At 37.0% G+C, this 22,031-nt stretch overlaps 1 protein-coding gene and 1 non-coding gene across 6 annotated transcripts in view; both read left to right on the top strand.

Moving 5' to 3' along the window:
* Numb (NUMB endocytic adaptor protein) overlaps window positions 1–22,031 on the top strand; it is an 84,101-nt gene that overhangs the window by 5,239 nt on the left and 56,831 nt on the right. For 3 of the 5 annotated variants that reach the window (XM_076767741.1, XM_076767738.1, XM_076767739.1), the window contains exon 2: window positions 13,914–14,006. In XM_076767741.1, coding sequence (XP_076623856.1) covers window positions 13,970–14,006 — 37 coding nt within the window. In that variant the 5' untranslated portion in view covers window positions 13,914–13,969. Of the gene's footprint in view, window positions 1–13,913; window positions 14,011–22,031 lie in introns of all 5 variants that reach the window. The other 2 variants (XM_076767743.1, XM_076767744.1) reach the window with 1 other exon arrangement.
* On the top strand, window positions 10,827–10,989 carry LOC143344222 (U1 spliceosomal RNA). Its single transcript, XR_013080084.1, has one exon. It is a non-coding gene; the product is annotated as a U1 spliceosomal RNA (small nuclear RNA).

Here is a 22,031-nt window from a genome sequence, read left to right as displayed (position 1 = left end):
TAACGCCGTCATCGACCAAATTAGAAGCGAGTGTAAATACGATAATAAAATTGGTCTGGATGTTTCTCGTCTCGTGATAGCTATTAATAAAGTTTAAAGGTAAATTTTACATTCTATAATAAGTTCACTCGAATAAATTAAAAGCAACCGTACAGAAGGAAATTGCCGTCGTTCATATTTGGAAAAGGGGTTGTTTTCCATCAGAATAACTCACAACCCCATGTTAATTATGAAACGTATGACAATAAATTTGAATATCACCCTTAGTATTATCTTTAATTTTAGATCGCGTACAAGCATATTGTTTATACATGTTTGTAAACGCAGAACGCGGCGTGGCACGAAGAGGGATGTTTCCCCGATTGGTTCGAAATGTGTCAAGAGACGAATCACCACGAATCTGTAGAAAATCTTATCGGGGTGAAAACTGTAAATACATTTCATCCGTAATACTTTCGCGAGGAGTTTGAATTAAAGTTGGATTTTTCGTCGTCGACACCAGACTTTATTACTGAATCGAGCGACGCGCTCACCTACGCGAAAAGGAAAGGTGTATATTAATTCGCGAGTGGTCGTGGTAAGGGAAAGGAACTGGCAATAGAATTACGAAAGGAAGGCTCTCGGAACCTGACCGAAGATGGTAGCGAGGAAGGGCGGTATCCGTCGTTATCATTACGTATTCAAAGACGTTAATCAACTGTATCGAAGAATATTGAGTTCCCGTTTCATCCTCCTGCATCATGCTACTTTCTATCTTATTTTACTTTCAGTGTCTTCAGGAAAAGTTCTACTCGGTTTTAAAAAGGTCAAAACCCAGATTTTATATATTTTTTTTTAAAGTCCCACGAAAGCAAACTTGTCCTAGATCCCCTTAAAGTCGGTTTATGTTTTAAAAGTAAAATTATGCCAAAAGAAACTTAAAGATCTACCTCTTTACAAGAGGATCACTTTCATGCTTCCTATTTATACATTTGTTCAAAAAAGCTTGTTCGCCAAGTCAGATTGGACAAAGTTTCGAGCAGTTTAAACGTTGACGTTTTTATTTATCAGACACTCTTCGAAGTAGAACATTGGATCGTCAAGGTAAAACGTAGGACAGAAACTAGTGGAACTAGGACAGGTGGCGAGCTTAGATTAATAGGATATTCAGGTATCTGATAAAACCGGTTATTAATTCTAATATGATATCGATCAAAGTGTTGCGATCGACTTACTGTTTTGAAGGAACTTTCACTTTAGAAGCCCGAATGCGGGGAATTCTTTAATATGTTTTTGTCATAAAACATTTAAAACCGATTTGAAAAAATGGCAGTATAAAATAAATGATTTTCAGCGTTCAAGTATTTCCAAAATTGATCCGTGTCTCGATGTAAAACGTCCACTGAATATTTTCGAGGCTAGAGAAAGCGTAAAAATAAAAAAGGGATAAGCGATCTTTTTAACGTTCTTGGAAGGTGAAAGACCCTTTAAGAAACAGGATGGCTTAGGCAATTTCGTGCAATCTCGACGTTTTACGTTCCCAGAAAAACTCATCCCCGAAGTGTCAGACCCACGCTTCGTGCTTTTGAAGCGTTTCCTGGGACAATAGTCGAATTGTTCCAAGGATAACGAGCGTTTGCTTCGTTATGGAATACAATTGACCCGGTTGCCACGTGGCACACGCGCGTATGTTCCGTGCCTTCCAGTTTGTCGGAGATATCTGTTCAATTTGTTCGAGCGTACCCAGCGTGATCATTATCGGGGTCCTTCGTTAATTCTTTATCGAACGAACGCGAGAAAATTTTGCTCCTGGCATGAAACTATTCGTAATCTCGTGTCAGTATAGTCTTCGTTGGTGTTTTCGTCGAGAAAATAAAGTTCAACAATTTCTTATTATTAGTTAGTATCAGCTCTTTCTTGACATTCGTTGCACAGAGACACCTCGTATACAGGGTGTTCGGCCAATACCTGGGAAACATTTTAAAGGGAGATTCTAGAGGCCAAATTAAGACGAAAATCAAGAATATCAATTTCTTGATTGAGGCTTTGTTAAAAAATTATTAAAAAATTAAATTAAAAAATTTCAAATCATTCTGAAAAAATTATTTTTGGTTGCGGGGGTCAATTATAATCATTTTTGGTGAATAAACATACCGCCGAAATTCTACTCATTTTCGAGAAAAAAATTCAGGAAGAACAAATTTTTCGACAAAATTAAAAAATTTCAAATCGTTCTAAAAAAATTATTTTTAGTTTCAAGGGTCAATTACAATCATTTTTGATCATTAAACATATCCTCGAAATCCTAACCATTTTCGAGAAAAAAATTTCTCACCGAAAATATAATTTCTGCCCAGAAATGCTTCCCCGAAATTTCATCCAAATCTTTAAAACGTCATAACTTCTGAACGGATTGGACGATTTTAATGTTTAAAAAAGCAAACTACGCGTATTTTGATGGAGAATATGTAGAAATTCCAAAAATATTCGAAAAGTTGATCCTTGACCTCGCAAAATGAGAAAAACCCCATAAAAATGGTCCAATTTTCAAACAGCCATAACTCCTACAATAGTGAATATATTTCAATGAAACTTTTCCCTGAAGTAGAGCTCATGGGTACCTACAAAAAAGTATTAGACAACTTTTCTATAGGGTGTCAAACAAAATTATTAAAAATCAAAAACGAATTTTTAAGAAAAATCGACAGGGGGTAGCTGCCTAAATTTTTCGGCGAAAAAAAAAAATTTTAAAACGTTCTAAAAAAATTATTTTCAATTGCAGGGGTCAATTACAATTATTTTTGGTTAATAGACATACCCCCGAAATCTTAACCATTTTCAAGAAAAAAATTCCTTACTGAAAATATAATTTCTGCCCAGAAATGCTTCCCCGAAATTTCATCCAAATCTTTAAAACGTCATAACTTCTGAACGGATTGGACGATTTTAATGTTTAAAAAAGCAAACTACGCGTATTTTGATGGAGAATATGTAGAAATTCCAAAAATATTCGAAAAGTTGATCCTTGACCTCGCAAAATGAGAAAAACCCCATAAAAATGGTCCAATTTTCAAACAGCCATAACTCCTACAATAGTGAATATATTTCAATGAAACTTTTTCCTGAAGTAGAGCTCATGGGTACCTACAAAAAAGTATTAAACAACTTTTCTATAGGGTGCCAAACAAAATTATTAAAAATCAAAAACGAATTTTTAAGAAAAATCGACAGGGGGTAGGTGCCTAAATTTTTCGGCGAAAATGAAAAGTTTCAAATCATTCTGAAAAAATTATTTTTAGTTGCAGGGGTTAATTACAAGCATTTTTCGTGAATAAACATACCCCCGAAATCCTTTGCACTTTCAAGAGAAAAATTCAGGAAGAATTTTTCGATAAAATTAATAAATTTCAAATCGTTCTGGAAAAATTAATTTCAGTTTCAGGGGTCAATTACAATCATTTTTTATGAATACACATATCCCCGAATTCCTATATAATAACGTATTTAAATAACTTTTTAACGAAGCCTTAATCAACAAAGTAGTATCCTTGATTTTCGTCTTATTTTGGTCTCTAGAATCTCCCATTAAAATTTTCCCAGGGGTGGCCGGACACCCTGTATATTTAATACGAAATTGTACAATAATGACCGCTTACTCGTAACGGTGATGATTTACGGTTCGTTGGAGCCCATCCTCGATATCTGGAAGTTGCCTTTGTTTCGACGCTCCCTTCCCTTGCGGTGGAATTATGGATCTTTCCATTGCCCTTCGTTAGCCAAGGAACTTCCACGTTGATAGCAAATCGTGTCAAGTTCGTTATATAGTTGAACACTAAATTATGCATTCTATAAATATGCAGAAAATGTGCTTCATCAAGGATGCTCCCTGTTTCCCTGCTCTCGTATTATAACGTTTCTGTAGGAATCCAGGCATGTCCTAATTTCTATCAGAAATATCAAATAATATTCCCTCATTAAAAGCCGGTCGTCACAGTCGAATTTCTAAGAAAAAGCTTCTACGTTTCTATGGATAGAAAATCGATCGAAACGTCTCCAGTGGTCTAAATTATGTGTCGTTGAACGAACAAAATTATATCCTTTCGCTCAATCGTCATTCGTACAGACTACATTTTTCATAAGTAAAAATGTGGTTTGACGCTAGAAGTGTCAATAAACTTGACGCAGAAAATTTTATTGCGGTGTCAGTTTTATTTGTTTAGAAGGAAGATTCGCCAAAAGCGGCCATTTTCGGTTAAATTCGAACGGCGCTCTTTAAATAAGAAGCATCGCGAACGCGGAAAGTAAAATATTTGCCAACGAGCTGAAACCGTCTCTAGTAGTAAACTGTTCGAGGTCGTAAAAAACGAGTTTGAACGTTCTCCACGGGAATTTTTCGCTCGCTAATGTTTCAGACCGATCGTACTCGAAAGTGCCATTGGCTCGTGCCTTTGCATATTCGTCGTGTTCACTTGCAAATTAAAGAAGGATGCGTGGCACCGTCTATCCCCACCGCGGCACAGCCGCGATAGGTGAATTCGAGTGTGTTTGCACGATAATTTCAGAGGCACGTTGCTCGCGACTCCGTCCTTAGCGTACACGTGACATTTATTATGCCACCGTATTTCCTCCGTTAGTGTGTCACACCGGCGTTCGTGGCAAACTGCAATGCAGACGACTGCGGTATCAACCGTGCTTTCAGACGTTGAAACTCTGCGAACCTGGTCTCTGTGCAGCCCTTAGTAATTAAGCCTTTAACTCTTGGGTATAAAATTGTTAATACGATTGCCCCGGTGGGGATCTACTCGTCCCCAAGCTCTCTTTCTACACGTTGGAATTTTTTGTTCGACTCGTTTACTGTCAAATATTTTTTCCTGACAGTTGGATACTAGTTAATTTTAAATTTCACGTGGCACTTGTTCTTGTAATCACGTCGAAGTTCTTCATTTTCTTTAATATCTATAATAATTCATTTTTTTTAGCTTCATCCTAACAGGTGCCACGATTTTTAATGCATTTGCGCTAGTTGGATAAAAAAATGTTTCGATACTTTGATGGTAATAAAGTGCAATAACAAATATTTCATAAAATTCTTTTATTCGATAAAAAACTGAGGCCACTTTGACTTTTTATAGCTGATGAAACAATCGAATTCAGCGACCTGCCATACAATGGCCTTTGGATGATCTTTAGCTCAGAAATTCACACTAATTAAAAAAATAAGTTTCCTATGCGTTAATAAAACGTAAACGTAATTCATAGTCAACGATACTTTCCAACTAAATCTAAACTCGGAATAATTTGACTACCAGGACAGATCGACCAGTATTGATACTTCAAAACCAAAGCAATTTTCATTGTGATGCAGAAATCTATGATATCATTGGGTCTCCAATTTGATATTACACGAAGAAAATTTTCAAGAAATAATGTGAAATTACTCATTAGTTATTAGGTTTAGGGCTAATACAGATCGGCATCTTTTTACTCAGAATTTGATATTCTTCCATATTCTGGTATAAAAAGTATTTCGTTTAAAAAACCAGAGTTGACCTTCAAATCTGAAATGCCTTCACCTATAAAAAAGACGAATGCCTCTTCAAACAATGCAATTATTTTATACAACATTTCTTTTAGCAATGCATACTTTGGAAGTTATAGAGGTGCACAAATTGCACAGACCACCCTGTATGAATGACCACCCTATTTGAGGAAAGAAAGGTTGTGTGTGTTGGTTGTTGTGGTGTAGGTCATGATATAATTTTTGATTCACTATAAATGAAAAAAACTTGTTTCTTACGTATGTGATTATGGATAAAATAAACAGTAAATTTAATCTGCGGTGGCCGGGTCCAGTACCGGATGTGTGATCACTTTTTTCAAATAAAATAAAATTAAATTACATTTAAATTTAAAATAAGAACCGAGACAAAACTATTTCGTAAATAAAGAAGTAAAGACACAGTTGTAATAAACACATTTGATAAAAATGAATAGAAGGAATTCCATGAGAAACTTTCTTTCCATCTATATTACCATTATAATGTACGAATGTGGAGTAACCGTATGAAATGTATAAATAAAGTGTTATATCACGTTATCGCGTACTATGGATATATTTGGAAATAGTGGTCGTTGACAATTACGTGTTATTCAAGATGAACGTTTTTCGTAACTGTGTCAACCAGAATTGATATGCTGTAACAGTTTGGAGTAGTTTTTATCCGGAACCATCCGAACCACCGCGCGTGAGAAAGGAAGAGAGGATCGAAAGGAAACGTAATACGTTGGAGGTTCGATTATTGCCGTAATTTTCAATGGCTTCGTTCTCTTCCGGACAAGGTATAGGATAGCCGTAGCTGCTCAAATTCGACGTACTAACGGGCTTCTCCAAGGAGCATCGCTCCGGATACGGTGTATAACCGTCCAGCTACGTGTTTACGTTACGAAACGCGTTCTCGCATTGCCGCGTAACCGTAAGAGCGTGACAAAAACTGAGCTACGTGGGTGACGGTCTGGTCTGTCGTCTTCTCGGTGCTGAGCAACCTACGAGTAACGATACACGCTGCCTTTCACATTAAACCGACGCGAATAACGTGACTTCTGGGCAGGCTACCTAGCCCCGTGTTAACGATATCAGTGAAATTGCAATTGCAATGTTTCGGAGTACGAATTTGGACCAGCAATTTTCGACGTCTCGAGTTAAAACAGGGACCATAAAAATTAATAAGACAGGAAATACACAAGTGCAGCTGTAATGCTATTATTAAAACCTAGCCTCGTTATGCAACATTCTCAGAGTTATTAAAACTGAGAATATGTTGAATTTTTTATCGATTAGTGACAACTTTATTTTTAAGAGAAGAAACAAATTTTGTTAGAAACTTCGTGCTTCTATAAAAGTTTGCATATTGATATAATTTTCGAAACCATGAAGTTGCTCCGTCCCGTTTTAATTAAATATGCTGTCACATTATTCTGCTATTATTCTTGTCGATGCAGTCCTCAATTCTCGATAAACTTAATTGGAGAAAGCTTTCAGCGCTAAATTGGCGCAATAGAAAACGTTTTCTTTGAGTTTGAATTTTATAGGCATGGTAACGAATTGAATCATATTTAATCGTTTATCGTGATGCACGGTATTAAGAAGGAAAATATTCCTTGCGCAATTTGTCACGATGCACTCAACGAATTAAATTTAATTAATCGCCTTTAAAGTACACGATACCTGTGACGAAAAATTATTGTAAATTATACTGAGTATCTAAAGGTAAAAGATCGATGGAACTCGTACTCTGAAAATTTAATTTCCGTTCGCGAATTCGTGAACGTAAGATTTCGCAAATATGATGTTCGATCGGTTTGTGGGCATACTAAATTTTGCGAGAAAGAGAAACAGGTCATGTAGCATGTACCCGCCCTGTCGAAAAAAAAGTAGGTGAATCGCATAAAAATACTCTGCGAAGTAGTGACCTCCTTGGCTCCAAACGTACTATTACGCAAATTTCTCCTCAACAGGTTCTAGAACCTCACCGCACGAAGAAAAATTCGAGGCACGATACTATGCTTCGCTCGCGAACGAAAGAATTTAAATTTAAATTCGACGATTTCAAGGTTCACGCCAGTGTTAAATGAGGACCGCGATTCCCAGAGGGGGGAGAAGCAGAGGGCTTGAAAAAGAATTACAACGTAGCAAAATGTGGATAACTTAAAGATCCAAATCTTATAATACACCAACCATCAGAATTTAATAACTTCAAGAATATATCCTTTTGGTATCATTTCTAATATACCACTTTAACAATCACCTCCATCTCTAAATATGTTCAAGAAATGTGTTACTTAGATTCTTGTAATTTTTTTATTTTCTATCGCATTATTTGCAACATAATATATAATAAATGTAATTTATTTATTAGTGTCAGAGTGTTGCAATTTTATTTCATTGATTGAATGGATAAATATTTACAATTATTTTATTTTAAATAGCTTTAAATATTATATTTGTCTGGGTATCTAGTAGCCAATTCGAATAAAAAATTGTGAATGAATTTGTTCAGTTTTATCAGAAGGTTACATTAGTTTTTCCATGATATTCTTGCATTGAGAAGCGATTCGGATTTATTAGGAGAAATATTATTTTTTTAAATTTCATGTTTGGAGTAGTTTCTACGTCAAGATTTTCATTTCTGACTTTTTCTTAACGACGAACTGCGCGTGAAAGCTCCCAGTCAAGGCAGCTACATTGATCGGAGGTTGTCGGTGGTTCTTTTTTAAACAGTGAACCTTGCACGGCTACATGTCCTTGGTGTCTTCGTGTTACAGAAGGTACACAAATAAGCACTCGACTCTGTATAAGATGCTGTTGGACCCATAAATATTAGGCGACGCATCCAACGTGCCCTGTATTTTGCTTTCTCCTCGTTTTCCTCGTGTAGCCGCGACCGCGTATCTCGTCGAGGGAGGCCATTTATTTATTTATCGACGGTAATTACAGCGCGCATGATATACGCGCGTGGACGCAATACTGATTTTCGGACGCTTTTAATAGCTACGACCGACGCAAGCCAAAAGAAGGGAAAGGAAATTAATCGGAAATTAGATTACGAAACTCGTGCGCGTGGTGAAATTATAGATAACGAATGTTATTAATCTCTATCTCTTGTTCGTGACGTAAAAACAAACGCACAACAAACTTTCGTATCTCACTTCTAACTCGTACGGACATGCCCATTATTTCTATGTATATTTTTTCTTCTCCAGTATTTGGAAATAAGCTACTCGAAATCTAAAATTAGGGAAGTATTCAACGTAACGATAAATCACATTAACGTTAATTTGTATATACTCGCACGTGTATTCGTACGCTATAATTATTCTAGAGCTGCTCATTACAATTTTTTTTATCATTAACTAACTGGCCTTTCGTTCCCTATCTGTATTAGTTATCAGAACGTTGATACTTCATCATTTTCTTTGGTTACTTTGTTCACGTGGTGTATAGTTTAGCAATTACTAATCGTTGCTACCTCATTTATACTTTTCTATTTTTTATACGATGTACTAAACTTTTACTTCCTATGATTTTAAACGATAACATATACTGGTTACTCCCCACTCGTATTTATACAGTATAATGGTGATATAAATGGAAAGAAACTTTCTTATGGAATTCCTTCTATTCATTTTTATCAAATATGTTCATTACAACTGCGACCATTAACAAATTTTCTATTAAATTTATCTGTAATCACATTCGTAAGAAACAAGGTTCTTTTCATTTGTAGTGAATGACCATTAAAGTGTATGAATACGATTGGCAGTAACTGTATATGTTTTCTTACCCTAACTATACAATTCTAAATTCATTATTAATTAATCATAATGTCGTGGACTTCAACAACGAGGGGTCGTTTTATCTTTGGTCATCGAGTTCGGACCACATAGTTAGTAAAATTATTACAAAATATGTATTTGATTATTTACATATACAAATAAATCTACTAATATTCTAGTGATAGAATTCACATGTATGACCAATGATTGATCGGAGCTTAGACTTTAGCAATCAACGAAGGAACTATATAAACACACAAATAGTTGATTACATAATTTTCGAAGGCTCAATCTATGATAGAATTATAGCTATAATTCATGAATTGAATTATAGATTTATACTTCATATAGTATACGAATACAAGTGAGAGTAACTGTACCTGATTTGTAGAAAACAAGCACGATGTCTCATTATTATTTTTCTGACTAAGTTCGCGTCGTTCTTGAGCAACGTACATTTCCACATCATTCACGTTTCCGCCTTTCGTTCTCCAAGGAACTCTTTTACACACTTTGTACCAATGCGGTGTATTATCTGCAGACTGCCATTCGCGTAAAAGAAAACTTCCCCGATACTATAGTACCATTATCTTGGTGAAATATGAAGTGTTCTCCGAGAATTTACCTAGCACACTTTTGTATTTACCCATTGCATAATTTTATCTAATCAACGTTGTTCGTTCCGACATACATTAGTCAATATGCTCAATTATGGAGATAGTGGAACGTTATAACGAAGAACATTTCGACGAGAATGGCGGAACGTTGACCACAAAAATTTAAATATTACACAAAATCACAAATGAAATAAATACTTTATGCAATATGATCAACGTAATGTGTTACTATTTTATCGTGCCTGGTACATTCACTCGAATATAATTGCATAGATATATATTTGTTTTCGCAAAAAATACAACTGTACGATATAATTCATGCTGTTGTGGGAAGCAATATTTATCTATCAATTAATTATATAATATATATTATATACGTTTCTAAAGAGGAATATTTTTACGTTTCTAGATAATTGGATACTGCTTAATTTAAAATTTTTTAAGCTTCGTGTAAATTCACGTGTCCTTTTCATTTTCCTCGATATTCCACGGTAAGATCCTTTAATTTCCGGAATTAATAATCGTTTAAGAAAACTATCGCGTAAAAGAAAGAGTCTGGGTTAGAACGCAAATAACAACTTATATAAATTCTGTCGTTTATTTATTTTTGGGCACCGTTCCTCGTCGTTTCGGTCCTGTCGTCGCTTGATTTTGTTTGTTTCCAATGGCCACCCCGCTGAATGAAATATAATGTTGGCTATGAATATACAAACACAGACGACGCTCCGTGAGCGAAAAGAAAATCAATGGGCACGTGGAACAGAGATTCGTGCGCGTCGAACGATTAGTTTGTAATCGGTTTGTATCCGCCAGATGACATTCGTTGTCGACGGAATTTCTCGCGAGAGGAAACCGATGGCGGAACCAATAAAATATATTGACCGAGTAATTGAATTATAACTTACTTGGCGCGGAGGATACCGTGATCACGAAGGCGGTTCCTTCTGGGCGAGGCCCTTCCATTGCACTTCGGTAGGGCTGAACCTTGCGAATACTCCTATTGTGGGTATGTCGAGCGCACAATTTTTGATAGTCGGGACCTGCGTTCGCGCTGTCCCGGATTACGACATTGAAAAATAAACGGTTTTTGTTTCTCCATGCCGGACGGGAAAACTAGAACAAAACGATAAGACAAATCCTATTAATGAATTTAATTGTTATTTCTATATAGGTTCAATAATTATATTCTTATATTTTACGATTAATAATTTTTTTTAAAACCATTTAACACGTTGACTATCAGTCTAAAATCCTAAAATTGTTTGCAAGACCAAAACCTTGATTTTAGTCAATCGTAAACTATACAACTTAAAAGTTGTCCTAGTAGTTACGTTCGTAACCTCATTAAAGTTGATGAGGCCTATTAAAATTTATTTTCTTTAACATTTCAACTTGAGAATTAATTGTTTTAGTTCCACTGTTAAAAGTTCTGTCACCCATATACGGGTGACGTGGCAGTTAAAGTGTTAATAATGATTTAACTATACAAAAATACATATTAACAAATTCGAATACAAAAATATTATACCTCTCGGTCCATAGTTTGTAGTATACTTTTATATTCGAATCAATCTTTAACCTTTAATGTCCGATGTTATTAGTTATTCGGTAATTTGAGCATATTTTAAGGAAATATGATAACGAACTTTAAAAATTGTTCATTGCCCGGTCCTTTTACATATTTCGAGGCAATTATATTCTTTTGTATCAAATATTTCCCAGGGTTTGTTCAAACATGAAATACTATTAACTCGAAGAAACAAACTCGTCACTGTTTTATTGCTACGTAGAAAGCAATGATTCTTCTCGCGTATCTTGTGGTTTTGTGGATTTGTGGTTTTGTCATTGTGTGCGTCCGTATCGTTTGCTAATATTATTTAAAAGTGTTGGGAATCAGAAACTGATAAACAAAACGATCATTAGAAATAAACGTCAAACAAAATATTATATAGTTAACGTGTATCTCGGTTTGTAAAACAGTTTGCATTTGACGTCTTTGAATTATTGTCATGTAAGTAGATTTTATAATTCTTATTTTATAATAAAACAATTAACTTTTGCAAGTAGTAAATATTAGACACTCACGATTGAACTCTTTTTAAATATTTTTCGTGACGATTGCAAGTATCCAAAAGCGTTTAAAATACTTTTCTTATGAAAAATCATATTTGTCCTTTACATGTAACTTTCATTCATAATTTGAAATATTCTGACATTACATTTCGATGAAATTTTACACTAGAAATAACATTGTAATTATTGAAATTTACGCTGAAATAATTTTAAACAAAATTCGGGGACCGAGTATGTTAATTTGCGTGAAATTATTAATTTTGTGAATAGATCGAGAATATTTGAATTTTTTGAAGCCATGGCGATAAAGTGAAAAATCTATATGCGAACATAAATAAATTTGTGGGAAGAAATGGTTTTACTCTTTTTGTATAAATTTATACAAAATGTAAATGCATTTCGGAGACACTTATACCAACGTCGTTCCATGATTTACATCAGCTTGAATATTTAATACCAAATAGATATTAGTCGATTTACTGATGAGAAAATTGATCGTATTTCAATTATCGGTCTTTGAACCCTCCCTGTTACTATGGCTGAGGAAGATGCGCAATTTGCATAGAAATTGTCTGATCCCTTTATCGATTCTCTTGTTTGCTCTGGTACTTCAATGTTGTCAAGGATACTGCGTTCTATATTTTATAAATGCGCAGATTATATTTATTGTGGTAATAAATTCGGCCGATTAAATGTTCTTGATTAATAGAAGTTATGGTTCCATTGTTTCAATATTGTCGTCTGCGTATGTGCTCCGTATAATACGATGTTACACAAACGCATTAAAAAATAACTTCTTGAAATCCCACGTTACAAATCAATTTCTCGTCTTCACTTTCCTCTTCTTTAATTCCCAAACGAGTTCATTATTTTCTTATTTTATTTACTTACTGATGAAATAATTGATATCAAAATGTATCTATTTAACAGAACATTGAAATTCAATATTTTTAATTGAAAAGTTTCAGCGAAAACGCGAAATAGCACCTAGTCACGAATCACACATTTCATGTCTCTTGAGAAATGTCATATGGGAATGACTATTTCTGACGCTTTATGCTTTAGCAAAATTATTTGCAAACGGGTTTCTCATTTATCCTTGATTTTCGTCACGCAACCCTGGTAAATGACTATAACGATGCAAGAAAGGCACGGCGCATAGCCTACAATACCTCAGACAGAAATATCTTTTTCTTCTACAGAAACAACCTCTTTTCATTTCCATCATGATTGTTTCTTTTACCTATTTCTCCAGTCTGTAAAAACTTATTTCCGGTGCGTTAACCGCGAGTTTTATACCATCTACCGTACAACCATGTAACGGAGAGGATTTAAAAAAATAAAACATAAGCTAAGATAGTTCGTTAACGTTGTTTAATGAAAGAAACAAAGTATTTTCGATAGAAATAAAGCCCTGGTAGTGTAGAGGACTGGGTAGAACATCCTAATCGAATTGTAACAACTTGTTTGGACCTAGGGTTATCGCGGTGGAAACAACGCCCCGCCTGTTTGCCAATTATGAGCGTTTTATGGGCGAGTGGTGGCTTATGTTCGTCCAGCTGAGAACGGTACTTCGCAAAGTTAATCGTTTTGCAATGTGGAAGTAGCTCGTAATGTTAGGTTGTTGCACGTGGAACGACAGTGTCCCAAAATTGGCTGACACCATCTTGTTTTCACGAACGAAAATCATCGGATGCTGATTGTCATACGTCAAAGTATTATCTTCGTAGATATATTTTTGTCATGAATTTTATTAGTACAGTTACATAAATTCCTATGGTCAATATTTTCTGGATTTTTAAATTTATTATTATATAAATAAAAACCAGACGAATACAGGGTCATATCAAACCATAATAGAAATTCCGTTTTATGCAAGAAAATACAAAATCGTTATTCTTTTGTTTGCAGAGTATCTGCGAAGGGTGTGTCTAGGATTTTCAGCAATCTTAATGTGGTCCTGAGTGATGCAAGTGACTTCCTTCCATTTATCCTTCAGATACTGTGCGTAAGTAAAGATCAAATATTAATATTGTACTTGTGTCGTTATTCTGAGATCGTCTGATAGCAACGTGTTATATGTATAAAAGCGAAAACACGAAAGATAATATGACAATATAACGTAATCATTAATAATCTTTCTTCTCTCGATGAAATATGCGTTTTGGAAAGATAACTGATATCTATCATATTTTCGTGATTAGATTAATAACAGCTGTATTTCGTATTATACGAAATTCTAGTGTAACAAAGACGTAATAGTTTTATTATTCTCAAATTAATTTTATTTTTTAGTATTATTTATACAAACAATTTATACCCATTTTGTTAATACGTGCTTAAAAATGTAACATTTGCACGAGTTCTGCAACTGTTTACGAACAGTTCTGGCTAGTGTTGACCCATCAATAATAAATATAAGGCTTCCAATAACCGAAGGCTTTTATAACCATATAACCATAACTTTTACCATATTTAAATAAAACGAAAAGGAGAGAATAAATTTTCTACTAAACAACGAAATAAAACAATATGCATTATATTTAGTTATATGTATAATAGAATAAAACATAAAATGAAATCAATTTTATTTTATACATTTACTGTATGAATAATCTTCATTAAAAATTTCTCTAACGCAACATGTATACATAAAACACGTATATATAAAAACATAGGAATATACAAATAAGTATTATACTAACTATTTTATCTGTAACAATTGAAATACGTAATCGAAGTCTTGATTGTGATAACATATATGCTTTATACAAAAGCAACTGTTTCTATGTAATCTTACACAATTATTAATTTACTTAACACAAACAGAGATCAAATGTTCTGGAGAACCATTTTAAATCGTAAAAATATTCAAAAATAAAATACATTTCACTACATATATCGATCATAATCTTTCACACATGACATTCTGCTATTTCGGAACTCATTTGAATGATACAATATAAATCACAATATCATTACTTACAAAGAAAAGATATGTACAACGAGTACAGCATTATTTTTAGATTCAACATCCTTATTGTAACTATAATAATGATTAACGTCAGACATTATTCCATTGACGACGTAAAAGTAAAGATAGGGCAACCTGACACATACCCATAGGTATTGCATTTTATGAATACAACATTAATCATTTTCCAAGATTTTCAATTTTCCATTTCCTAGATTTCTTAGATTTTTGTTCAACTTCCTCGCGGGCTTTCGCTGCGGCTTCAAGTTCTTTGTCAATCGCCAGACCCCAATCATCATCGCATTCTTCCTCAGAGGATCCCGACATTGATTTTTTAGTCGTGGGTTTCACAGTCTGTTTGGTAGTTCGTGTAACAGGTTGTTTGGTGGTACTTGTCGCAGCCCGTTTCGTAGTTGTTGTCGCCGTCTGCTCGGTACTATTTGTTGTTGCCTGAGCGGTAGATTGTGTAGTCGCCTGTCTGGTAGTTTCTGTTTCAGTCTGTTCGGTAGTTGCTCTAGTAGTCTCCTCTGAGGATGCTGTACTAGCCCGCGTGGAGGATGCAGTTGACGCGCTTGCGGTAGATGCTGTACTAGGTGCCTCTGAGGATGTTGTACTAGGTTCCTCTGACGATGTTGTACTAGGTTCCTCTGAGGATGTTGTACTAGATTCCTCTGAGGACGCTGTACTAGCCTGCGTGGAGGATGCAGTTGATGCACTTGCGGTAGATGCTGTACTAGATTCTTCTGAGGATGTTGTACTAGTTTGCTCTGAGGATGCTGTACTAGCCTGCGTGGAGGATGCAGTTGATGCACTTGCGGTAGATTCTGTACTAGGTTCCTGTGAAGATGCTGTACTAGCTTGCTCTGAGGATGTTGTACTAGGTTCCTCTGACGATGTTGTACTAGGTTCCTCTGAGGATGTTGTACTAGGTTCCTCTGAGGCCGCTGTACTAGCCTGCGTAGAGGATGCAGTTGATGCACTCGCGGTAGATGCTGTACTAGATTCCTCTGAGGATGCTGTACTAGCTTGCTCTGAGGATGTTGTACTAGTTTGCTCTGAGGATGTTGTACTAGTTTGCTCTGAGGATGCAGTTGATGCACTTGCGGTATATGCTGTACTAGGTTCCTCTGAGGATGTTGTACTAGCTTGCTCCGAGGAAGTTGTACTAGTTTGCTCTGAGGATGCTGTACTAGCTTCAGTGGAGGATGCAGTTGACGCCCTTGCGGTAGATGGTGTACTAGCCTGTTCGGATGATGCTGTACTAGCTGGCGCAGGAGATGTTGTGCATACACATACTGTAGTCTGTCCAGTACTTGACCGCGTGGTGGATACTGTGGTAGTTGTCCGCGAAGACGCTGTGGACGTTACCTCAGAACTTGCAGGGCTCGTTTCTTCGGATGATTCTGTAGTAGCCTGTTCAGATGATGCAGTAGACGCCCTCGAAGTACTTGCTGCAATAGTCTGCTCTGAGGATGCAGTACTAGCTCGTTCGGAGGATGCTGTGGACGCTGCTGCAGAACTTGCAGTGCTCGTTTCTTCGGATGATGCTGTGGTAGCCTGTTCAGATGATGCAGTGGACGCCCTCGAAGTACTTGCTGTACTAGCTTGTTCTGAAGATGCAGTACTAGCCTGTTCGGAGGATGCTGTGGATGCTGCTGCAGAACTTGCAGTGCTCATTTCTTCAGATGATGGTGTGGTAGCCTGTTCAGATGATGCAGTGGACGCCCTCGAAGAACTGGCTGTACTAGCTTGTTCTGAAGATGCTGTACTAGCCCGTTCAGAGGATGCTGTGGATGCTGCTGCAGAACTTGCAGTGCTCGTTTCTTCGGATGATGCTGTGGTAGCCTGTTCAGATGATGCAGTAGACGCCCTCGAAGTACTTGCTGTACTAGCTTGTTCTGAAGATGCAGTACTAGCCCGTTCGGAGGATGCTGTGGACGCTGCTGCAGAACTTGCAGTGCTCGTTTCTTCGGATGATGCTGTGGTAGCCTGTTCAGATGATGCAGTGGACGCCCTCGAAGTACTTGCTGTACTAGCTTGTTCTGAAGATGCAGTACTAGCCTGTTCGGAGGATGCTGTGGATGCTGCTGCAGAACTTGCAGTGCTCATTTCTTCAGATGATGGTGTGGTAGCCTGTTCAGATGATGCAGTGGACGCCCTCGAAGAACTGGCTGTACTAGCTTGTTCTGAAGATGCTGTACTAGCCCGTTCAGAGGATGCTGTGGATGCTGCTGCAGAACTTGCAGTGCTCGTTTCTTCGGATGATGCTGTGGTAGCCTGTTCAGATGATGCAGTAGACGCCCTCGAAGTACTTGCTGTACTAGCTTGTTCTGAAGATGCAGTACTAGCCCGTTCAGAGGATGCTGTGGATGCTGCTGCAGAACTTGCAGTGCTCGTTTCTTCGGATGATGGTGTGGTAGCCTGTTCAGATGATGCAGTGGACGCCCTCGAAGAACTGGCTGTACTAGCTTGTTCGGAGGATGCTGTGGACGCTGCTGCAGAACTTGCAGTGCTCGTTTCTTCGGATGATGCTGTGGTAGCCTGTTCAGATGATGCAGTAGACGCCCTCGAAGTACTTGCTGTACTAGCTTGTTCTGAAGATGCAGTACTAGCCCGTTCGGAGGATGCTGTGGATGCTGCTGCAGAACTTGCAGTGCTCGTTTCTTCGGATGATGCTGTGGTAGCCTGTTCAGATGATGCAGTAGACGCCCTCGAAGTACTTGCTGTACTAGCTTGTTCTGAAGATGCAGTACTAGCCCGTTCAGAGGATGCTGTGGATGCTGCTGCAGAACTTGCAGTGCTCGTTTCTTCAGATGATGGTGTGGTAGCCTGTTCAGATGATGCAGTAGACGCCCTCGAAGTACTTGCTGTACTAGCTTGTTCTGAAGATGCAGTACTAGCCCGTTCAGAGGATGCTGTGGATGCTGCTGTAGAACTTGCAGTGCTTGTTTCTTCGGATGATGGTGTGGTAGACTGTTCAGATGATGCAGTGGACGCCCTCGAAGAACTGGCTGTACTAGCTTGTTCCGAAGATGCTGTACTAGCTTGTTCGGAGGATGCTGTGGACGCTGCTGCAGAACTTGCAGTGCTCGTTTCTTCGGATGATGCTGTGGTAGCCTGTTCAGATGATGCAGTGGACGCCCTCGAAGTACTTGCTGTACTAGCTTGTTCTGAAGATGCCGTACTAGCTCGTTCGGAGGATGCTGTGGACGCTGCTGCAGAACTTGCAGTGCTCGTTTCTTCGGATGATGCTGTGGTAGCCTGTTCAGATGATGCAGTAGACGCCCTCGAAGTACTTGCTGTACTAGCTTGTTCTGAAGATGCAGTACTAGCCCGTTCAGAGGATGCTGTGGATGCTGCTGCAGAACTTGCAGTGCTCGTTTCTTCGGATGATGCTGTGGTAGCCTGTTCAGATGATGCAGTGGATGCCCTCGAAGAACTGGCTGTACTAGCTTGTTCTGAAGATGCCGTACTAGCTCGTTCGGAGGATGCTGTGGACGCTGCTGCAGAACTTGCAGTGCTCGTTTCTTCGGATGATGGTGTGGTAGCCTGTTCAGATGATGCAGTGGACGCCCTCGAAGTACTTGCTGTACTAGCTTGTTCTGAAGATGCCGTACTAGCTCGTTCGGAGGATGCTGTGGACGCTGCTGCAGAACTTGCAGTGCTCGTTTCTTCGGATGATGGTGTGGTAGCCTGTTCAGATGATGCAGTGGACGCCCTCGAAGTACTTGCTGTACTAGCTTGTTCTGAAGATGCCGTACTAGCTCGTTCGGAGGATGCTGTGGATGCTGCTACAGAACTTGCAGTGCTCGTTTCTTCGGATGATGGTGTGGTAGCCTGTTCAGATGATGCAGTGGACGCCCTCGAAGAACTGGCTGTACTAGCTTGTTCTGAAGATGCTGTACTAGCTTGTTCGGAGGATGCTGTGGACGCTGCTGCAGAACTTGCAGTGCTCGTTTCTTCAGATGATGGTGTGGTAGCCTGTTCGGATGATGCAGTGGACGCCCTCGAAGTACTTGCTGTACTAGCTTGTTCTGAAGATGCAGTACTGGCCTGTTCGGAGGATGCTGTGGATGCTGCTGCAGAACTTGCAGTGCTCGTTTCTTCGGATGATGCTGTGGTAGCCTGTTCAGATGATGCAGTAGGCGCCCTCGAAGTACTTGCTGTACTAGTTTGTTCTGAAGATGCAGTACTAGCCCGTTCAGAGGATGCTGTGGATGCTGCTGCAGAACTTGCAGTGCTCGTTTCTTCGGATGATGCTGTGGTAGCCTGTTCAGATGATGCAGTAGACGCCCTCGAAGTACTTGCTGTACTAGCTTGTTCTGAAGATGCAGTACTAGCCCGTTCAGAGGATGCTGTGGATGCTGCTGCAGAACTTGCAGTGCTCGTTTCTTCGGATGATGCTGTGGTAGCCTGTTCAGATGATGCAGTAGACGCCCTCGAAGTACTTGCTGTACTAGCTTGTTCTGAGGATGCAGTACTAGCTTGCGCCGATGATGCAGTACTAGTTTGTTGTGATGATGCTGTACTAGCCTGTTGTGAGGATGCTGTACTTGCTTGCTCGGATGATGATGTTGCTGGCGTTGTAGTTGCTCGTTGAGTACTTGTAGTTGTTGCCCGCTCGGTAGTTCTTGTAGAAGTCTTTGCGGTGGTTTGTGTGGCCGCCTGTGTTGTCCCTAGAATAATTTTTATTTTAGTTTGTGTTATCCTTTTTTCAGTAGGTTATGTGATATTAACGTTTTACCTCCATTCTTAATTGTTTCTGCGATGCACTCGTTCAGACTGCGTAGTATTCTTGTTGTGTTTTTTAGAAATTCGGGCATGTATCTTGCTACCGAACATTCAAGCATGCCATACTTGAGTTGCTTCTTTTCGTTGTTTAATTTCGTTATTTCATTTTGTAGTTTTTGAACATCCTTGACAAGGTCCTTCACGTTATCCGTAGTCTAGTGAATTTTGTATTTGAATAATTATTTTATTATTATTTGTATGTAGTATGTGTTTGTTCTTTAGTATTTTTAATATGTTTTGTTTTGTTTAGTTACTGTTTTATTTTTTATTATTTTTATGGTTTGTGCTTGTATGAATTTGTGCTGTGTCTTTTGAATACATTTTGTACATGATTTAAATGTGTATTGGGTTTTAAATGTCTGTGAAGTTTATTTTGTTAAATAATTCGATGTAGTGGTTACTTTTTTATAAAATGCATTTATGTTGTATATCGGTGTGTGCGATGAAACCGTTAATTAAATATTTAGTGTAGGTGGTTTTCTACCATATTGTTAATTTGTTTTTTATTTATGTTTCATACGGTAAATGTTTTTTATACTTACCGCGTTTAAGCATGTACTGATTTCGGGGAAGTTGGAGCTCTGTTTTACACATTGATCGGCAGTGTTTTTAGTCTTCTTGAGTTCTTTAGTAAGTTTTTCCGCAGTTTCTTTTACTGATTGCAATGTTTCGATTCCTTTAGATATTTTTCCTTCTAGGCAGTTTTCAACTTTTTTAACGGTAGCAATTGCTGTTTCGTTTAGTTCAGCTATTTGAGTGCTACAAATAGTACTGCCAACTAAGTTTGCTTTTGCTATCCATATTAGGATTTTCTTGTTTATCTAGACATATACGGTATACAAATTGTTAATTGTAATGGAAAGTATTATTTTTATATATATTATGTAACTTGTAGCAGATTTAAAATCGTGTGAATTTGTATTATTGAATTTTTTTGTATCTTGACTGATTTTTTCCCTTTTATCATTCTTTATGAAATGATATCATAATGAATTGTTAGAATCCGTGGTACACCTCATTTCATATTATTGAATTGCTGGAGCAAATTGTAGTTACGATACACTAGGAACAAATGTACTCATGTACAAATTAGATAATAAGTAAGATAAGCACAGTGGTTGCAAATCGAATTATTTGCCCTGATAATTCAAATTTAAATTTAAATTTTACGTAAACTACATTATATTTTAATTTTTTCAAAATCTGGTATCGAACACACAAAGTGATCGATCATTTTCAATACAATTTTCCATATATATATTGCAGTTTTGTTCTCAACTCAATATTTCGCAGTTGAAAACCATATACATACACCTTTCACTTCTACATACAAGGTGTTTCTTTTAATTGGAAAAGGTGGAATATATCATAAGGGGTTAAAGCGATGAAAAGAATATTTTCACCAAAAATTATTTGGTATAAAATGAAGCATTATACAGTATAAATATTTTTCTTTGTAAGTGACGTAACGAGTGAGATTTCAAAGTCCAATTAATTTTTTTTAAATGGGACTAAATAAATATTTATTTATTATATTTCGTTTTCTTACCAATTCCAGTATAGTTTTGATTCTTAATGTTGCCTCACTATCGACTTCAAGAGCGAAGGCTTTAATTTCAACAACGCAAAGATTAGCGAGTTTCTCGACTGCTTGTAGAGCTTCGCAATTATCATCAACGATGACATCAATATTGCTGATGGACACATTTATGGTTATTGATTCTTCTATACTGATTGATCCTTTGCTGCCCCATTCTATTTTCTGTTTCGGAATTACGCTGGCCTATAATACGAAAGTATTAGAATATCTTCTTCGCTGTAGCACTAGTGTAAAAATAATAATGAAACACTCCAAACACAACCATTTTCGTGTGCAATTAAGTAAACAGAAATTTCGTTTCAAATTATTGAAATCAAATCGAGACGAAATAATAAAAAGAAATTTCAAAACGAACAAAATACTATGATTTATTACAATTTTTGCTCCTTTGGCTTGTTTCTATTTTCTTAAAGACTGTGTGAATTCGCTGTGTTTGTACAAAGGACATGCATTCTATATTGATGAAACAATATAATTCTATTAAAAGTTTAATTACATTTTAAAAATAATTATTAATGAAATATTAAAAAAATAACTCTTGTGAAAAGTAAACAAATTGTAGACACATCTTAAATGATAGAAAATAATAATGTATATGCAAAAATATCACTAGAAAATATAAAACTTAAGCAAATTGTACACAGCCGTAGAATTGGATGCAATT

The sequence above is a fragment of the Colletes latitarsis genome, chromosome 7 (genome assembly GCF_051014445.1).
Source record: "Colletes latitarsis isolate SP2378_abdomen chromosome 7, iyColLati1, whole genome shotgun sequence".
Classification (NCBI taxonomy): Eukaryota; Metazoa; Arthropoda; class Insecta; order Hymenoptera; family Colletidae; genus Colletes; species Colletes latitarsis.
The sequence above is the reverse complement of the archived record's forward strand: the minus strand, read 5'-3'. Positions and strand labels throughout refer to the sequence as shown.